The 19,738-nt window shown below is 40.1% G+C and overlaps 1 protein-coding gene across 1 annotated transcript in view; it reads right to left on the bottom strand.

Moving 5' to 3' along the window:
- LOC131040982 (CRS2-associated factor 2, chloroplastic) overlaps window positions 1–19,738 on the bottom strand; it is a 107,471-nt gene that overhangs the window by 21,377 nt on the left and 66,356 nt on the right. Inside the window, exon 3 of the mRNA XM_057973952.2 lies at window positions 17,864–18,089. Within this exon, the coding sequence (XP_057829935.2) occupies window positions 17,864–18,089 (226 nt within the window). The remainder of the gene's footprint in view (window positions 1–17,863; window positions 18,090–19,738) is intronic.

Genomic DNA, 19,738 nt, shown 5'->3' with positions numbered 1-19,738 from the left:
TCATCATGTCCTTAGCAAAATATATTGCGCTTGCTCAAACCTTTGGATCGCTGTCTCTTTTTGATAAAACAAATCACCAATTCAAATAGAATCGCTGCATAAATTGATGAAGCCGCCATAATGAAAACCACCATTATTATTAATGCCATCTGCTGTATATTTCAACATGGATCAATACATTTGCCAATACGGATCATTCCACTTGTTCACGAAGATCGCTGTCATGAAGACATGAAGATCTTTGTTTGCTCATGAAGACAAGAAGACTGCTATCATAAAACCATTTGTTGTTCACCTTAGTATTTTACAGAATCGCTGATAATATTATTCATGTCCTTGAGTCTCTCCACTGAATAAGTTAATTTTCGTTGTTTTCACACTTATTATTAATTCTTCTATTCTCTAAAGTAATCGGCCAGAAAGATTCTCGCCTGAACCAGCACACACACACACACACTAGTTCAATCTCTTACATCGACTTTTGACCATTAATAGAGTAGCTGTCTTTCATGAGCTCATTGTAGTTACTCCTTCACAATTCGCTGTCATTCATCATTAATTAAAACTTTCTATTAGTTAGCATAGTTGTTGCTATAACAAATCCCCATCTTGTTCTTTGTCTAATTGCTATCTTTAATATTACCATTCTTTCTATCTGTAAACCAATCTATCTGTGAATTTTGTCTGCTTGCTGAATGAGATACTGTAGGAGCACCAACTATATATAAACCTGACAATATTTTGACATCAATGACAATACTTTCATCAAGACCGTTATCGACATACTCAAAAAACAATAAGACAGTTGCAAAACACGGCGATGAAAGGATTCCCGCCAAAAACGGGGTTTCGATGAGCCGATGGAGGATTACATCGACATAAACACGTGAGGTAGACCCTTTCGATGAAAGTGAAGAGATCGATGAAGCCACAAAGCTCCTTAACGATGACGGTAGTTTCATCGAAACTAAGGAGACATCGATGAAACATGACATTTCGAGGGAAGATAAAGTTAAGCCACCGAAGTACATGATTCCATCAAAAAAGGGTGCGGCCATAAAATTGATGAGCATCGATGGACAACATGAAGTGCTGCTAGACGAATGATTACTTTCTGCCACGAGGATCAACATAAATCTTAATAAAGTCACTTCATCATAGATTCAAATAAATGCCTCTGTGACCATTGTGCAACTGGTAATGGTAACTAATAGAATCGCCATGAATGGCTCGATAAATTGACAAAAGAGGAAACACTTCTGAGCAACACTTGAAGAATTCGCAGCGAGCCTCGGAGAGACGAGACGATTCGAGATCAAATTTATCTTTATCTTTCACTTCGTTAAGCAATTATAATCAGGTTGTTAATGATGAAGAGATGTAGCTTCTCATATAATAGGTGTTACTCACTTATTTATATGAGCAAATTTTGTAAGATGAAGACATTATTAGAATACTAGATATTGGACAAATACTAAAGCCTCTGGCATACTATTGTACCATTTTGGAAGCTTTAATAGAATCAGTCGTTTTTCCTTGCATATGTGTTGTGGATTATCTCATTTTTTGTAGGCAGTTGTTTGTGATATTATCTAAAGGAGATAAGGTTATTCGTATTCTTACAGTGAAGTTTATGTTCCTAAATTATAAATTTGGATTAAAAAGATCTACTCGTGGATTGTAATTGTTCCTTGTAGTTCTTCCTTGAATGGTCCCTTAAGGTTAGGGTTAAATTCATTCAGGCGGTTTATGATATAAACATTTAGCAGATCTCATAAGAAACAGTAACTGACAGATTTACCAAAAGGGGTAGGTTTAAAAACTGTCTCACAAATCATACATTAAGTCCTAGAGAAATATAAGACTCTGTAGCCCAAATAACAGGAAAGGCACTGGTCATTCACAAATCACAACTTTTACCATATTAATTACTTTTACATTAAAGCAATAGGACTAGTTGAGTAGGACACATAAAACCAGTTAGCAATAGTAAAAGTGTCCAGGTGTAGCCAATAATACATGGCTGGCTTGTAGGGCTCCACCCGGCTTGAGGCCACAAAACCTCCTCTATTTTCCGACGCCATTTGAGTTCTCAATGCTTCCAAGAAGAGGGCAATGAGGTGATGGGGCACATATAGAGTCTTGTGTTTGAGGAGCATGGCTTCCTTTACCTGGCTGGAGAGGACGCGGCCCCAGTTGTAAATTTTGCCATTACTCAGTCCGTGCATGAGGCATAGCATCCATATTGCAACATCAGAAGCTCGGCTTGCTGCTGTTAGCTTACTCTTCAGGATATCCATGACGCATCTCCACTCTGGTGAGCTGAGATAGGATTTCTTCAAGCCCCTTCTATTGCTATTCTGCCATAAACTATCCCATTGCTCTTCTGTGAGTGTATCGCCACAGATGTGTTCCAGTAGCCACTTCTTTTCTTCTGTAGGAATTCTTGCTGATGGTTTCATAACTGAATTGCCGCTACTAGGAATGCCGAAAACCTTGCTGAATTCCTTGGGTGCATAAGAAATGACCATTGTCTGTCCCAAATAGTCAATTACTGATCTATGTTTGTCTGGCTCATACCCATGGACCATGGCACGCAATATAGGCTCAAATTCTTTTAGATTGAAGATGGGCATAAAAATGATTTTATCAACTTCTGCTTTCTTCAGTGAATTCTTTAGAGGGTGGTCCTCCTCATTGCTCTCCCACCACTTCCTGCACTCACTTCCAACAACTCCTTCAAACGTGATATTCTCCACGTTTACCTGTTCTGCTGCCCTGTCCTGGCTTTTCCTGCTGGTTCCTGGCATGGCCATTGGTTGCTTGTTCAAGGTACTCGCCTTGTAATTTATGTCATAACTACCCGTCCTAGGGTTGCCGTGACTCCCTTTCACCATCTTGTGTCTTGCTGGCATACGCTTCTCCCTTGCTGTGCAACTGTAGTGATGGCCCCTTTGGTGGTTTTGAGTTCTTATACTGTGGGGCTGATGTGGTTGGTTTACCTCGTTCCTGCCTGCGCTGTTGCTGTGTATGGCGTAGTCCTTGCGTTTGTTGTGGCTAAGGCGTACGCCGCACTTGGCAACTGCTACGGCCGGTTGGTGCGTGCGCCTTGCTCCGTGTCCGCCTATGGTGTTGTACGCTACGGCCGGTTGGTGTGTATACCTTGCTCCACCTCCGTCTACGGTGCTACCTGTGCTACGTGTGCCTTGGGCGTTGCATGTGTTGTGTGTGCCTATGCGTACACTCCCTGCGCCACTCTGTCCATGACCTTTGCTTTCGCCTCCCTGCGTCCCCTTCGTGCCACCGTGCCTGCGTGTGCCTGCGCCTTCCTTCTTCGTGCCACGTCCCTCCGTGTGTCCACCGCCTACGCCGCGTCTCCCCTGCGTAGCTCCGCGTACGCCGCATCTCCCCTGCGCAACTCCACATACGCTCCCACGCGTGGCGTGTCCTCCATTGCTCCCGCGTACGTGTCCTCCATTGTGCGTACGTGCTGCGTAGGGCGTACGATCCGTGTGGTGCGTACGTACTGCGTAGCGCATACGGGCTGCGTAGTGCCTTCGCGGGGGTTTTTGTGCCTTTGTGCCAATGGTTCTATGCATACGCCCTGGATGCTCTCCCACACTTCTCCTTTGCCTTCGCAAAAATTTATGTGCCTTTGTGCCACTTCCCCCTTTTATGCCGGGTGCTTTTTATTCTCCATTTGATTTTTTGTGAACCACTCCCTCCTTTATTTTGCTGGTCCCATAATAGACTCTTACATTTTTTCTATGGCCTCTATTTTTCTATGGTCTTTTTTTTTAATGCAAAACATTTTTATTCTAGTTCTTTTTGTATTTAATTTCCCCTTATTCTGGGCCCATGTTCTTAACTTTCGTGGCTTCTCGTCTTCCTTGGTCCCACATTCTGTCAAGGCATACCCCAATATATTCGTTGCAACAATTTCTCTCTCCTTGTAGATTTTGAGTTTTGAGCCATTTACTGGGTTTTTGATCGGATTGCCCTCTAGGGTAGATAATTTTATAGCTCCGTTCGGCCCTACTTCTTCTATTTTATAGGGTTCTAACCATCGTACTCTAAACTTCCCAGGTCTGAGTTCATTCCGGCCGTCGTATTTGAGCACCAACTGTCCCGGTGAAAATTTCATCTGTCTCAGGTGTTTGTCATGCCAGAACTTCCTTCTTCTTTGGGCTACTTCTGTGGCCCATTGTGCTACTATTCTACGTTCCTCCATCTGAAGTAATGTATGCAACCGCTCCCTTAAGCTCTCCTCATCCCCCAACCGGTTCTGGACCGCTATTCTCAAACTCAGTACAGTGTACTCTACTGGCATCACAGCTTCCTGTCCATACATAAGCTGGAATGGGGTGTGCCCAGTAGTGGCTTTGTAAGAAGTACGATAGGCCCACAGCACCGCGCTCAATCTTTCCTCCCAGTCCTCTTGTTCTACTCCACAAGTCTTGTATAGAATGGACACCAATACTTTGTTTGTTGATTTTGCTTGTCCATTCGCCCTTGGGTAGTATGGACTCGACAGTGTGTGAAAAATTCTGAATTCTATTGTCTTAGTGCGTATTACCTAATTCACGAAATGTACGCCTCTATCACTGGTGACCTGTATCAGTATGCCAAATCGAGTTACGATATGTTCATATAGGAACTTGGCGGTACAGAGTGCTGTATTGTCTGGAAGAGCTCTAGCCTTGGCCCATTTTGTAAGGTATTTGGTGGCCACGACTATATACCAGCATCTATGGGCTTTCCTTACCCTGAGTGGCCCTACAAAATCTAGCCCCCATCTCTCAAACAACTCTTGTGGTTGGGATGGAAAAAGAGGCATAAAGTCTCGTTTGAGTGGCTTACCCGCCCTTTGGCAAGTATCACAACTTGACACCCATTCCCGCGCATCTGCATGAAGTGTAGGCCACCACAACCCTGCTAATAATATTTTTTTTGCGGTAGCATCTGGGCCCATATGCCCTCTAGCTAGCCCTTCATGTGACTCCCTGAGAACCCCTGGAATTTCTTCTTCTAAGACGCACCTTCGTAGTACCCCATCGAGGCCCATTTTATACAAAAGGTCGTGGATCAGTTGGAACGTTGTGCTTTTCAATGCCAATTTCCTTCTTTCACTTGGGGGCATCTCCTTTGGAAACGTTGCGTTGGCGAGGTATTGTCCGAGCTTCTCATACCACAATGGTAAGACTACCATCTGGAAAATCCTCGTTTACTCCCCCTTCTGCGCGTTCCCCTGATTTTATCCTTGACAGATGATCAGCCATTACATGGCTCTCTCCTGGTCGCACCACAATGTTGAAGGTAAATTCCTGGAGTAAAATCAGCCATCGACTTACTCTCCCTTGGATGACCGGTTTGTTTACCAGATACAAGAGTGCCTGGTGATCTACGAAGAAGGTAAAGGGTGTGGCCAGGAGGTAATGCCAGAATTTTTGCACTGCATACACCATCCCCAAGGCTTCTCGTTCTGTGGTACTATAGTTTCTTTCTGCTCTCGAGAGTAGGCGGCTGGCAAAGTATATAGGGTGCTCCAAGCCTGTGGCTCCTGCTTGTGCTAGGGTGGCGCCAATGGCAAAGTTGGAGGCGTTCACATGCACATGAAATTTATTATCCCAATTTGGGTATATCAGGATAGGTGCACTTACAAGTCTGGATTTGAGTTCCCTAAAGGCCTCTTCTTGGTCTTGGTGCCATACGAATGGCTCCCCCTTCCTTGTGAGTTTTTCCAGTGGGAGGGACACCTCAGCAAATCCTTTGATAAACCGTCGATAGTATCCTACGTGGCCCAGGAAGGATTTTACTCCTGTAACATCCATTGGGTCTTCCATTTCCATGATGACTCTTATCTTATCAGGGTCAGTTTTCAACCCTGCTTTGCAGACTATGTGGCCAAGTAACCTTCCTTGGGGAACGAGGAACCGACACTTCTTTGGATTGAGGGCAAGTCGTGCTCGACGGCACCTCTCCATGCACTCCCCTAGTATTTGCAAGTGATTCTTCTTCTCACTGTACACTGACCAATAGTCCAGAAATGCTTTAAAATTTCCAGTTGCCATTTTGTCAAAGATATGCAGTATGATCCTCTGGAATGTGGCTGGGGCGTTGCATAATCCGAATGGCATCCGATTATACGCGTAAACTCCATCTTCCACAATAAAGGTGGTTTTCAGCCTATCCTCTTCGGCTATGCTGATCTGGTTGTAGCCCGAAAAGCCATCCATAAAGGAATAGATTTCGTGTCCCGCCACTTCTTCCAGTATACTATCAGTGAACGGTATGGGAAAGGGATCTTTCACTGTCACAGCATTTAAACATCTGAAGTCTACGCAGATGCGGATCTGATTTCCCTCTTTTTTGAGCGAAATGACAATAGGCGAGACCCATTCACTGGTTTGCACCCGAAATATGATTTTGGCTTCTAACATTTTTTCTATTTCCTCTTGTACCTTTGCCGCGTAATTTTTGTTCATGCGGTAAGGGCGTTTCCTTACTGGCCTAGCCCCTGGTGTTAATGGTATGCAATATACTCATAGTTTTGGAGGCACTCCTTTCAAATCCTTATATGTCCATGCGAACACATCCTTGTACTCGAGGAATATTTTAAATGCTGCTGCTTTTAGTACAGGGTCCCAATCGTCCCCTACTAGTATTACTTTTGGATCCTTTTCTTCGCCGAGGTTGGATTTTTGTACCTTGGGTTCCACGTATTGTACGATCTCATTTTCTCCGAATTGGTGGGCCGGGGTCCCATCTACCCGGGCTTCCCCTTCCTGGTATTCGGCAAATTGTGGTGGGTAAGTATTGACTTCCTCGATCTCCAAGATCTCCAACACGTTGCACGGGTGGAAGATTTCATAATCTTCCATCTGCCAGTGGAATAACCCATTGATAGAGCTTGTTTCGTCCTCTGAGCAATTCCCCAGGCGGAGGACGCCTTCTTCATCAGGTTCCATTTTTGCATCCTCCTCTGGTGTGCCTTTCTTGGACCCAGAATCTGAAGCTAGTTCTTGACTCACTACTTGGTTTCCTAGATCAATGATATATTTCTTCCCTTCACTTTCGATTGAGAGAGTGTTATTCTTCCAATTGTGATCCGCTTTGGCCATGATGAGCCATCCTCTTCCCAAGAGTGCGTCGTATCCTTTCCTTGCTAAGGATATAACCATAAAATCCAAAAAGAATTGTTGGGTTCCAATGGTTACCTTTTGGCCCATAAGTGTGCCAAGTGGTTTTATGCCATGTTGATCTGCTCCTACGAGGTGAAAGGCAGGTGGCCAGAGCGTCGGCTTCCCCAAGGTTTTCCATGTCTCCTCGAGTAGCACGTTTACTGCGGACCCCCCATCTACAATCGTGTTAGTAAGTCTGTAATCAAGAATCTCCATTTCTACTACGACTGGTGTCCTGCCTACCTCCATTGCCATCAACATAGGGTTAGTGGTCTCCTTTGAGTGGTTCCTTCCTTCCACTTCCTCTCTATGGCCCTGCGTCTTTTCCCCCTTTGTGGTCTCCTCCACTTGGTTTATTGCTATCCGTAGTTGTGGTAGTGTCTACAATACATCCACTACACAGACTGGTACGATGGTTTGTAGTAGCTAGTTCATTATGGTAGCTTCGGAGTCGGCTCATATGGTCCTGGTAGTTTTATGGGGTACTGTCTTCCGTCGTCCCTCACTCATTTCCCTTTCTACTTCCTTTTGTGCCTCCTTTAGTCTTTCCTTTTCTATACCTGGTTCAGGGTAAGTTAGTTTCCTTGTATGAGACCGGGTAATGGCCAATACTTTTGGTTCTGACCATACTACCTCCAGCATGTTCAAGCCTTTCTGTCTTGGACATTCGGCATCTTCGTGGTTGCCCGGCCCGCACCATTTGCAAAGTAGCCCTCCTCCTTGTCCAACACCACTCTGGCAATCACGTGCAAAATGGCCCCATTCGTTACATCGCTGACATTGTATCATCGATCTGCCTTTTGCATCATATTGCATGCATCCTCGTGGTGTATTATTATTGTTGTTGTTGTTCCTTCCCCTCTGGTTGTTCCTATAGCCACCTGGTGATGTGTCTGAGTTTGTGTTCTTGGAGGGTGTAGTTGGTGTTGATTGTTCTTGAGTATATAGTACCTGGGCACTCCTTGCCTTCAAGTTGTAGGGGCATTCCTTAATGGAATGCCCCAACACTTGGCAGATGTCACAGAAAGTTTTCTTTGGACAATTGGTTTTTGTGTGTCCCTCTAGTTTGCACTCTGTGCACCAGAGGTCCCTGCCCTCCCTACTTCCCTCCTTTTGCGTCCATATTTCCCGCATCATCTGTCTCATATCCTTCCGGAGTGCTTGTATGGTTTGTGATTCTTCCTCACTTTCCTGATCACTACTATCCTCATCACTTGTGTGCTTCTTGCCTTTTGATGTCTTGCTCTCACTTTCAATATCCATGGCTCTATTGTAAGTGTCCATGAAAGTAGATGGAGGTACTACCTTCATCTTTTTCCTCAGGGATGGTTGCAGACCCTCGATGAACCATCGCTTCTTCAACCCATCGGTTGGCATATTGTCCATTTTTCCAATTAATTCTTTTAGTCTGCGGTAATAGGACTGTACGGTCTCAGTCTTGCCATGTTTAGTGTTGTATATTTCTGCGACGATCTCGTCATCGTCCCTTAGTAGCCGAAACTCCTCCTCAAATGCTTTGGCCAGTTTTTTCCAGGTATCCTTTGCAGTGGTGGGTAGGTCCATGTACCAGTCAATGGCAATTCCACAGAGGGTGGCCGGAAATGCTTTCAGCCAATTATCCTCATCATCCTCGCCATTGGCCTGCCATATGGTGACACGTTTTACAGTGGCGAGCGGGGTCCTCCGATCCTAGTCCATTGAATCGAGGAAGTTTCTGTTTTTCGGGGTTATGTGCCATCTTCCTCGTACCCCCCGAGTTATTCTAGGAATTGTTGAATGACTCAGATGGCGCTGTTGTTTGTTCCCAAGTATCACTGCTGCCTATTACCTCTGGGTTGTTGTGACTCCTATCCCACTCTTGTGTATGTTGTCGAGGACCTTCTGCCAGGCTCCCTCTTTCTTCAACTATCCGGTAGAGTTTCAGGCGCCTCTCCAGTTGCTCCTGGATGCGCAGGGATCTTCTCACTGTCTTCTTCGTTCCCTTCTTGTTCCTTCGAGGCTTGTCGGCTTCGATCTTTGTTAAGTGTATTTGGCATTAATTATTGGAACTGCGGTGGTTTCGTCGTTGTGTGTAGTCCCTCTGCTCTTCTTCCCTTCGGTTCCTTTCTCTATATTGTTGAAGCACTTGCTGCCTCCGTTGCTCCCTCCGTGTGTTCTCTTGTACCTCTTCACGTTCCACGAGTACACGTGCCAACAACCGTGGAAGACTACCCAAGAGATCGTGCACGGCTTGGTTCACGTTGAGTTCCGCCCGTACCGTACCAGCCGAGACAGCACTCAGTTCCGCTTCTAGCTGTACGTACCGGTCCACACGTGAATCAGGTCTTGTGTCAACTGATCCTCCCTGGTTACTTCCGTATTACCTTCTACGTCACTGTCTGTCACCAGGATGCTTTGGTCGAATGGACGACCCATTATACTTCCATCCTGCCAGCTTTCCCTCCTAAGACCTGCAGATTCGACTTAGGCAACGGCGCCAAAATGTTAGTAGCCTAAGTGAGTTAGGTTGTAGTATCCAGAACATTAATATCCAAATTATAACACCGGAGCATAGTAACACATTGATTCGGAATCAAGAACACACAATACAGTATACCAAGATATATTTATGTAACACAGATTTCTCTATTCTATTCCATTCTCATCCAATGTGTCCAAAATGTGCTACGAGTTTACAATATAAAGAGTTCGCAGTTGGTTAGGCCACCAACCGTCAGGCAACTAACTACCCGTAGATATAACTTGATACTAAAGCATTACAAAAGCCTTATTTACTAATTAACTGGCTTACAGTATACATACTTATAAATTTCAAGTACAAAGATCGAATAGCTTCCACAACAACAATCTTGAACTCATCTAAAAAGCCACCCATCCTAGGAACCTATGCCATTCTGAGATAGGAGGAAGTTAGATTAAGATAAACAATCTGCTATAAAAAGCATTAGTCATCGAAAGCCACTAGTGAATAGGTATACCCGCCTAGGTCTTGCAAAGCCTGAAGTGAGGGAGTTAGTAACCACATAGGTTCACTCTATAAGTTGGCCAAGTCAATTGGAGGGTTTGATCATAGGAGTTGGCATTTCCTTAGAACCTATCCAATCTGTTGATTTGAGATCCAACAGAATCTTCCCAAAGGAGGTCAAATTAGGGCTAGATGCATAAAGGTTGTTGTACATGACATTTTGCTCATTATGTTTTGATGATTTTTGAAGAATTCTTTACCTTTAGCAGGTCTACAACATATTGGCAGAGTTCTGGAGCAAATTTGGGGACGGAAACCTCCAAATTGCAGGTGTAGGACGGAAACCCTCACATCTATCGAAATATTGATCTTCACTGGAAGCTCTTTTCAGGTCTTTGGGACCAAATTCAAGAGCATTTTGGTAGATTACAGCAATATTAGGGTCTGAAATTCTGATCTGGGCAGAAATAACACAATTTCCAGCAAGCATATGTTCCTAATCAGCAGGCCGTACCTTTCCCAAGCTGGCCGTACCTCTATTTCTTGCCTGGGGTTTCCAATAAAATAAAATAAAATAAGGGTATTTGCAGCAGTTTTCTTGTTCAAAAATTATTGCTAGCAGCTAATAAGAAGAATTCCAAAGGTTATTTGGTGAAATTGGTTCATACTGGAGCTACAGGAGCAAATCAGTGGGTAGAAAGCACACTAAATTAGAGCCTCTCTTGGGAGAAGTTCAGAAATTGCATTGGATTCAGGATTTCTTCACATAATTGTTTTAGATAATTATTGGATAAGTGAATAAAGCTTATTGGAGTCATCTGCCATAGTTGGAAGTGCTCCAATCTTGTTATCCCTCATTTTCAAGCTAATAAAGTCTGCCTCCAGCCAGCGTTGGACACCTGGTAGGCCAACTATGCCTATTTTGTTGAAAATTAAACTCCTACTTGCTTACGTGTATTGCTGATGAATAAATTCAGAGTCTGATTTTTAATTTTCAGAATTAGAGTAATTTCTATTTTGCAATTATTCCCTCAAAGCATCTCTCAAAAACTTCAAAACTCAACATTACACCAAAAACCCAAAAATAACTATATGTTTGCCAAAGAATTGTAGCCTTGTAGTTCTTCTAGTTGTGAGTGCATCTGAAGTGTTTTTGAGGTCATTCACATGTTACAATCTTTGGTTGCATGTAAAGAAGGTACATGGATAGGATACACATAAGGCACTTGACCTTGATTGTAATGTCCCCCCATTTTTGGGTTCTCTTGATTTGCCATTGGCTCTAACCTTCTAGGTGTGTGTCATCCTTATCAAAATGGTTATTTTCAACTTATAGTATGCTCTCCACGATTCTTGGAGAGAGAGTCTATTTATAGTAAGTTACCCGATCAGATCCAATTATCATCATTCATCATCAATATCACTCTTGTGCAATCAATTTTTTATTCCAATGCATTTCGAACATTTCTGCAACTCGAGTAATATTGAGCTATTAATTAAATTAATTACTAAAGTTTCCTAATATTATTCAAATTATTTAAAAAGTAGCTTAATATAATAGCTCGTTGGAACAAGAATAAAAAGTTTTAAATATTGGATGCTAATTAAGTGACTTTGGGTGATAGAAATGTATAAATATTTGAATAACACTTTTTGCGTTTATAAGGCTTGATTAAATAATAAAATGATTTTATATTGCACTTTCCAAAAAAGTTCCCTAGATGGTCATAAAAGAAGGCTGAGGGCTCATTTGTTACACATGGAAGAACTCAGAAGCTTGCTGTTTTCTCTGCATAGCTTTTAGACATTTGTGCATGTGGCAAAACTCTTGCCAAAGGGATGAAAACCCTCTTGCCTCATCAGAGTGGTTCCACACAAGGATCGATAGGTCGCTGAAGGTTTGAGCGGGGATGATAACCTTCATTCATGGTGCATCTTTGGAGGCAAATCCAAGCAGGGTTTGCATTGCTGCAAAAAGGAAGTTTCAGGTTTACATTAGCTTGAAAAGAAATTTATGAGGTCTTTGAAAAGAAATTTCAGGTGTGTGGATGCTATTGATATTATGAGCTAGGCGATTGTTTGGTGCTATGCATTTGAAGTATTTTATCGTGAATCTGTTTCAATTATCATCCATGACCGGTGTCTTTATTATAAGCATATAATATGAAGATTCTATGGGACTGAATTGAGTGACATTTTTTTGCTACTTGGGTCTATTTAAAGAAATAAAGGGCGAATTAGAAATATGTATGGTTTGGACTTGAGTATCCTTATGCTGGCATGAGATTCTTCTCAACTGCTGAATCTTGGTGCAGGAGATATTTTCAGCTGAGATGTAGAAGTTGGGTCAACTTGAAACGAAATTGGGTCATGGCTTCCCTTCCACTTGAGCAACCTTGGTATACATATTCGCTGGAGTGAATTGGCAGAAGTAAAGATCGACTTGCATTTTCAAAGCAACTAACATTTATTTCTGATGGCCTATCTTTTGATTGCTAGGCTTAGCAATTTTCTTTACCTGACATGAATATTTTCTTAGTCATTGGAGAGTTCTTATCTGTAGTACTCCTTATTGGGTGACTCTTTGGTATTAATATCCTTGCTGGAGGATGTGGTGTTGTTGGAGCTGGATGTGGAAGAATTTCTGAGTACCTTACTTGACTTTCACTCTTCTCAGCTGGTCCTGGCTATTACCAAAGGGGTCAAATCTTCTGTTCTTCCTTTCATAAGGAGATGCAAATAAAAGGGAGCTTTTGAGGTTCAGAAAACCATTTGTAGGCACCATTAATTGCCATAAGAAAAGATAATTTGATTTGTATTGCCCTCATACTGGGCCTTCATCTGCTGTTGTATATCTCTGGGCCCTGTCATTGCTATTTCAGATTGCTATCTGCATTGAAAGATCGCTGTTATTATTTTCTGGGTGCTGCAATACTATATTCAGTTGGTTTATACAAAGAAAGGTCAGACTGTAATTTTGTTCTTGTAATCTTGCTCCAGCTATTTCATAATAAGAATGAATATTATTAATTTTGGTTGTGCAAATGTTTTAATGCATACATTGTGGGGTTCTCATTCATGCGGACAAAAACCTGCAATAAACAAATAGCAACACCATTGCCAACTGAAATATCTCATAAATCAGACAAGCAAACTATTTGATAAAATTACTCTGGGTGAATAGATGCAAAAAAATAGGTAGAAACAGGGGTAACGTCTTACATTGATGGCATTGATCCATATTTAGATTGGATTATCAAGCCTATGGATGTTGATGTGAATCCACTGTTGATGATGATAAGTTAGCTGATTTACAAACTGAAAGGGAGGCAACTGAATGGGAAGCGAATGTGGCAGCATATGAGGAGGCAGAAGGTGACATTGGTGAGCCAGCAGGGGTGCGTTCCTCTGATACACAGTCTGATCCTATCACTATGGATGAGACACATGTTGAGGATATTGCAGCTATACCATCCATTTTTGCAAAACCCACACAAGGGTAGTAGACTTTTTTGAGCTTTAGTCATAGACGAAGTTTATGATTTATATTTTATTGATGTTGAAACTCAAAGTTCATATGTATTCAGAGGTTGAACTCATTTTTTGGTCCATAATGTGTTAAACTCTAATTTTGATTTATAGATAATGGAAATCAACAATATGTTCTACAAATTCAATAATATGTGTTTTTAAACAATATTTTTTAAATTTTATGTATTTTCAAATGTTTGATAAATTTGCCACATTTTTCCCTGAGTTTTAGTCAAGTCCCAAGTTTTTGAAAATTTTGCACCTCGAGTAATTGCCAAATCTGATTTTTTCAACTATCTTTGAGCTACAAAAATTGCCTATAGTATTATAAACAAGATAAGATATTCTAGTGCATTAAGGCCTTAGAGCACAACTTGTAACAAAACCTATTATAGAAAGGAACTTTTCAATGTGTGCCACAAACTTTAGAATACTATGTTGTTAAATATTCCCACACTCCAAATCAATGTTACAAGACTTGTTGAGACTAGCCTGGACTTGATGAGTCAGCCGAGCAAATCAAACCGAGGCCCCAAGGACTTGTGACCGAAGTACACTGCGAGTGTACTCAAAAATCACTAGACTTGGCAAGTCCCAACAGGTTGACTCGACCAAGTCAATGAAAATCAAGAAAGAAAAGCATAAAAAATTGAAAATTCTTAAACATAAAATCTTGAAAGTCAAGCATTTTTTAGAGGGTTTAGAGGACTTTAGAAGATGTTTTAAAGCAATAACATAATAAAATATGGCAACAAGGAGAACACAAGGGGCATATCCCCAAAACGCCCACATGGGAGACAACCCCTTGACCCGATAGAAGCACTACCCCTAAATCCCTACTCTAGTTTTTAACAACAAAATAAAAATAATACTTTTGAACCATGTTGGATGGAAGAACAACAAATTTTAATCCTTTCAACTTTTTCCAATTACATTTATACTTCTACTTTGCTAAGTAAAACCCTACCATAAATAATGTTTCTAAGACTGTATCAACATTTGCAAACTCGTCTGACTGAGATACAAACGCATGATTTCACATAGAGCTAGTAATGTTCGGCTAAGCGACAAAAGTTCCTTTCTACCATAGTTCACAACTCCATATGGTAATTTTTGTTTTTGGTGCCATCGATATCATAATCCATGAGTTTTGTATGCCTAAAACTTTTGACAATATCTATTTATTTAAAGTCATCGTTTCCTAAAGAAAAAATCCACTTTTGTACTTGTATGATCAATGTAGACTTGTTCACGTCATCAAAGTACCTTCTATTTGATTAGTTTATTGTATCTTTAAAGTTTTTATTTATTTAAGAGTGCATGATAATAATTTTAAATCCTTTAAAATCTCTAAATTTCATGGTTTTTCAAATTTTTCAAGTCTTCACCAAGTCTGAGAAATGAGTTTAAGTCCAGGTCAAAAATCAACTTGTCGAATCCGAGTCTTGTAACAATGCTCTAAATCCATTCGAGGCATGTTGCTTGTTAATTTGCTTACTACTTTATGTAGGAATGACTACTGCAATTTTTGGAATCTAGAGTACTAGAAAAAAATGTAAGAACCCACTTTTTCAATAATAGAAATATTAAAAAAGCATAAAACAACATTGCAGCCCTATTGTTGTGACATTTTCACACATCACCGCTTTGCAAATGGGGACCCCCTTGTTTTTGCTTTTTTAGGGTAGTGTTTTGGTGTCTTAGGGTTTTGTCTTTGATTTCTCGCCTCTGCAAATGAGTCAAGTTTTTCAAAATTTGGAGGAGTCATCAAAATCAATGAGGAAGAGTAGTCAAATGGATGTTCTGATGCTACTAATGCACTCAGACAGGTCAAAGGAGTAAAAACGCAATTTCCTGTGGCCAATTCTGACAACTCCCTATTTTTAGGAAATTTTGCTTTTTTGTTTTTTTATTAATTTAGAAAGTTTTGTTTTCGGCATTTTGGGGCCAATCTGGGAACTTGCTTTTTCCGTCTGCTTTTTTCTAAACATAGAAAGCTTCTTTTTGCTCTTTCTGGGAAACCAAGTGGTCATCGAGTCAGGAAAGATGTGAAGTCTAGAGAATTCATCAGAACAAACTTTGGAATCCAAAACATAATTTCCAAAAAGGCTAGTTGAAGATCATGAGAAAATGGCTAAGTTTGAGGTCAAGATCAAGAAATTTCATTGTTCAAAGCATGCAAGTCCACCCTGACACATGAGAACGTTCCTTGATCAGCATGCAAGTCCGCCTTGACACATGAAAAAGTTCCTCAACCACATAGCAAGTCCGCCCTAGGCATGATTGAAGAATTCCTAACCAATTATGAAGTTCAAAATTGAAATTTCCAAGACATCTTCCAAAAGAATTTCAAAGACAATTTTCACGCTTGAGGTCAAAGTTGGAGTGATTCTTTAAAGAATTTAAGAAGTTTTTATCAAAATTCCTAGGTTTATTTAGATTTGAAGGAGGATTTTCATTCAGAGTCCCAATTTCTTTTAAAACTTCAAGAGTTCTTTTAGTTGGAATTCCTATGATTCTGGACTTTCAAGACAGCGTTCCCTTCAAATCATCTTGCTTTTTTTATGCTTTTAAGGGCAAATGCTTCAATTTCCAAAATTTTACTAAGTCTAATTCCTAGAATTTCATGAGTTAGATAAGATTTATCCTTTGAAAATTCCTTCAAACTTTGCACTCTAGGCTGGAAATCAACATCAAACCCCCTTATTGTTTTTAACTTGGAAAACAAATTTCTTGATTTTCAGGTGGTAGATGTCAACTCAAGGAGGGATTTCTAGAAAGACACACACAAAGTTCAAAGTTGGAGTCTAAGATCATATCCAAAAGCAGCATTTTAACAAGGCATCATCATTTTCGTCCATTGAGGATGGTTTTCGAAAACTAGAAACAGATTGGATAACCACTTTTGCCACTTGTGAAGATGAGGTGAATATTTTGCCAAGTGTCCCAATGGAAGAGCTTGGCCCCATTATGACCAAGTTCGTCGAATTTGCTGCCAAAGGAAAAGATAAAGGACACCCTCTTCTAGAAGAAAGCTGGATTTGATGGTTGTTTATTTCTCATTGGTGCATTTTGGATAATTATTGTAGCAAACTCAAATTAGGGCTTTAATGTCTTAATCTTGGTCGTTGATCTCAGATCGATCTACGTCGTTGCTTTGTAATGGGGTGTCTATATAAACCCCCCTCCTCTCATTTGTAAAGAGACAAATTTTTGAGAAGTTGTTGTAGTGATACTTCTTAAGTGTTAAGACATTCATTGTTCAATTGTTGGTAAATTTTGTCTACTTTTGCAAGTTAGCATGGTTTCTTGGCTCTCAATAGAATAGATTCCACTTTCAAGTTGATAGATTGAATGAAGGATTTGATAGAATTGCTTAGTGTGGAATGGATGTGTTCATACCTTTGATAATTGGATGATATTCAATTATTATGCAAAGTTAGCCTGAACCAATCAATGAAAACTTAACTTCTATAGCTATATTCATTGTTCAAAATGTTGGTGAATATCAATGATATGAAAATCTTTTGAATTCCTTAGAAGATAGCTCCATACTTGTGTAGTTGTTGAATTTCGCGAAACAAGAATTGGTTTTGAATCCTACTTTTGCAATTTCCATCTTCAAAGTTCATAGGATTAGCTTAAGATTAGAAGTAGCTTCCTAAACCCTCATCCTTTTGCCTTTTCTTTTCCTAGTCTTAGTAGAAGTGGGATTGAAAAGGAATTCATTGCAAAATTATTCCAAAAAAGAGGAAGTTAGAAGTGTCGGCAATCAACAAAATCCTTTGATTGATTCACTCCTCGAACAATTGTGTAAGTCCCCCTTGAGATTACCACCATATCACAACGAACCAATGGAGACTATCCGCATGAATCTGGAACCTTGGAGTCGTCTTTGTGATCACGCAGTCCATCTGTTTAGCACATAGGAGATTTTGATCAAGAGAGAATAGGATATCTCTGTGTATTTTATTCTGAGTTGTGCATGCATTAAAAACACACCAACACCTATACATGACATTTGATTACAGCCACTCATTTTAGTCCTTGTTTGACAAAGACTGGAGGACAGATAATTTATGATCAGATGTACATGATTCACTTCATCCATTCAACAAATCTAAAAAACCGTGGTAGGTTAAGACAAAGAACCCATGCTTTGGAATCAACGTCATGTACACATTACCTAATTTGCAAATAGCTGGTAAATGTCGTGCTTTCCTTCTTAAGGCATCTGCTTCTTCGACTGTCAGTCCTTCAGGAGCCCTTAAAATCAGCTTTGGATAGACAGGTGTTGCAGGTTTCCAAAGCATCAAGGGAAACCTTGGGCGGCTTTTGTAATTATAGTTCCGGCCACGGAAAAGATGAGCAACTCCACCATGACGATAAATAATCTTTCCTCCAGTTTTCTCCTGAAATCAATTCAAATATTATTTAGAATCTGATTTCAAAGATAATGATTTTGCATCGTACAAACAAGATCTAAAAGTTCAAGCTATATAAATGTTTTTTACAGATATGTTGACTCAACATAACAAGGCAAGATAATATGTGCTTTATCATGTCAGTTACTAACGAGTTTACACAATTTCCATTGATCAAATCCCAACAAATAATTTGCTCAATTTTAAGATGTTCAATACACCCTATTACAATTTTTTTTCCAACTAGGCTTTATTCCATATTCTTCCCAGCAACTAAACTTGTTATTACCGTATACATCCCAGACATTTGTCTACAAAAAGGAGGTATCTTAACACATAACAACTGGCTACATGCTCTATGGCAGTTTATCATATTACTATTGGTTTGTATTGCAGGTGCCATATACAGTTCAAAAATTCATAGATACGTAAAATCTCATCAAATTCAAAATGACATGAAAAGAATTTGGCTTCCCAGATATGTTAACATAGAAAGCAATATTTTACAATTCTTATGGTATGCAGGGATGCAAAGATGTAGTGACATGTTTTGGGATAGTGTAGAGTCCCCCCAGATTTCAGGAGACAGCACAGTGTATGCAAGCAGTACACAAAATAATAATTTATAGCTTAATATTTCTTCAACAGAGTTAAAGTTCATGGAAGCAGTTAATTACTGACATGAACTAAAACGTCATTTCATTTCAGACTTGAAAGATAAGATCATCTAGCAATAACAAGAACAAAACTAATTTGAATTTTCCTAAGTTGAATTTGTAATAGATTATTCTTTGAGTGCTGTAAATAATTGATCATTGACATGAAATAAAACAAAATTTTATTACAAAATTTCAAGATAAGATGATCTCGCAATAGCAAAATAATTACTTCTCGGTCTCCGAGTACTTATATTCTATTGATCTAAGAGCTATATGAGCATTAAACATTTGAAATTTTGAAAAACGTAACTTATGAAGTGAAATATGAAAAACGAAACTTATGAAGTGAAATATGAAAAAATAAACTTTTAACATTTAAATAAAATCCAAAATTAGAAACCACAGTAAAAAGGCTCAAGTTACGTTTTAATTCTACAACTCTGAAATAATGAGGTCTCTCAACTTAACCTTGGGTGTCATCCTCTCAATGCATGCTGAAAGGCCCTCCATAACCTCGCCAATGGCATCTATAAAGCTATTGGAAAAGAAAAACTTGGGGTTGAAGTAGTAGCCTACTACATAATTGGGTTGGTGGAGTCGATTAATCTCGCTATGATCAATAATCTCTCAACTGGGATAAAATCTACCTATTTATCCATGCAATAGTTTTGAATGACCACTTTGGCCCTCTCTATGGCCTCATAAATATATCCTACCATGTTTTACTCCCTATCCACCAAGCATAAAACCCTCACTAAAGGCCCCAACACCAACAAAGTATAAACAAATTAAAATTACAAACATACAAGTTACAAGCATAAAATAATGGATCCAATTTGAAATCTAGATTGAAGCTTGAAGTTACCTTGACAATCTCTACTTCAAGGATGCCAATGAACCACATGCTTTGCAACATTAGAATTTTAGTTGCAAACCTTGCCATAGGTGATCATACGAGCTTTTTTTTCCCTTGCTGTG

Source organism: Cryptomeria japonica, chromosome 4 (genome assembly GCF_030272615.1).
Source record: "Cryptomeria japonica chromosome 4, Sugi_1.0, whole genome shotgun sequence".
NCBI lineage: Eukaryota > Viridiplantae > Streptophyta > Pinopsida > Cupressales > Cupressaceae > Cryptomeria > Cryptomeria japonica.
Note: the sequence above shows the minus strand (reverse complement) of the source record. Positions and strands in the feature narration are given on the sequence as shown.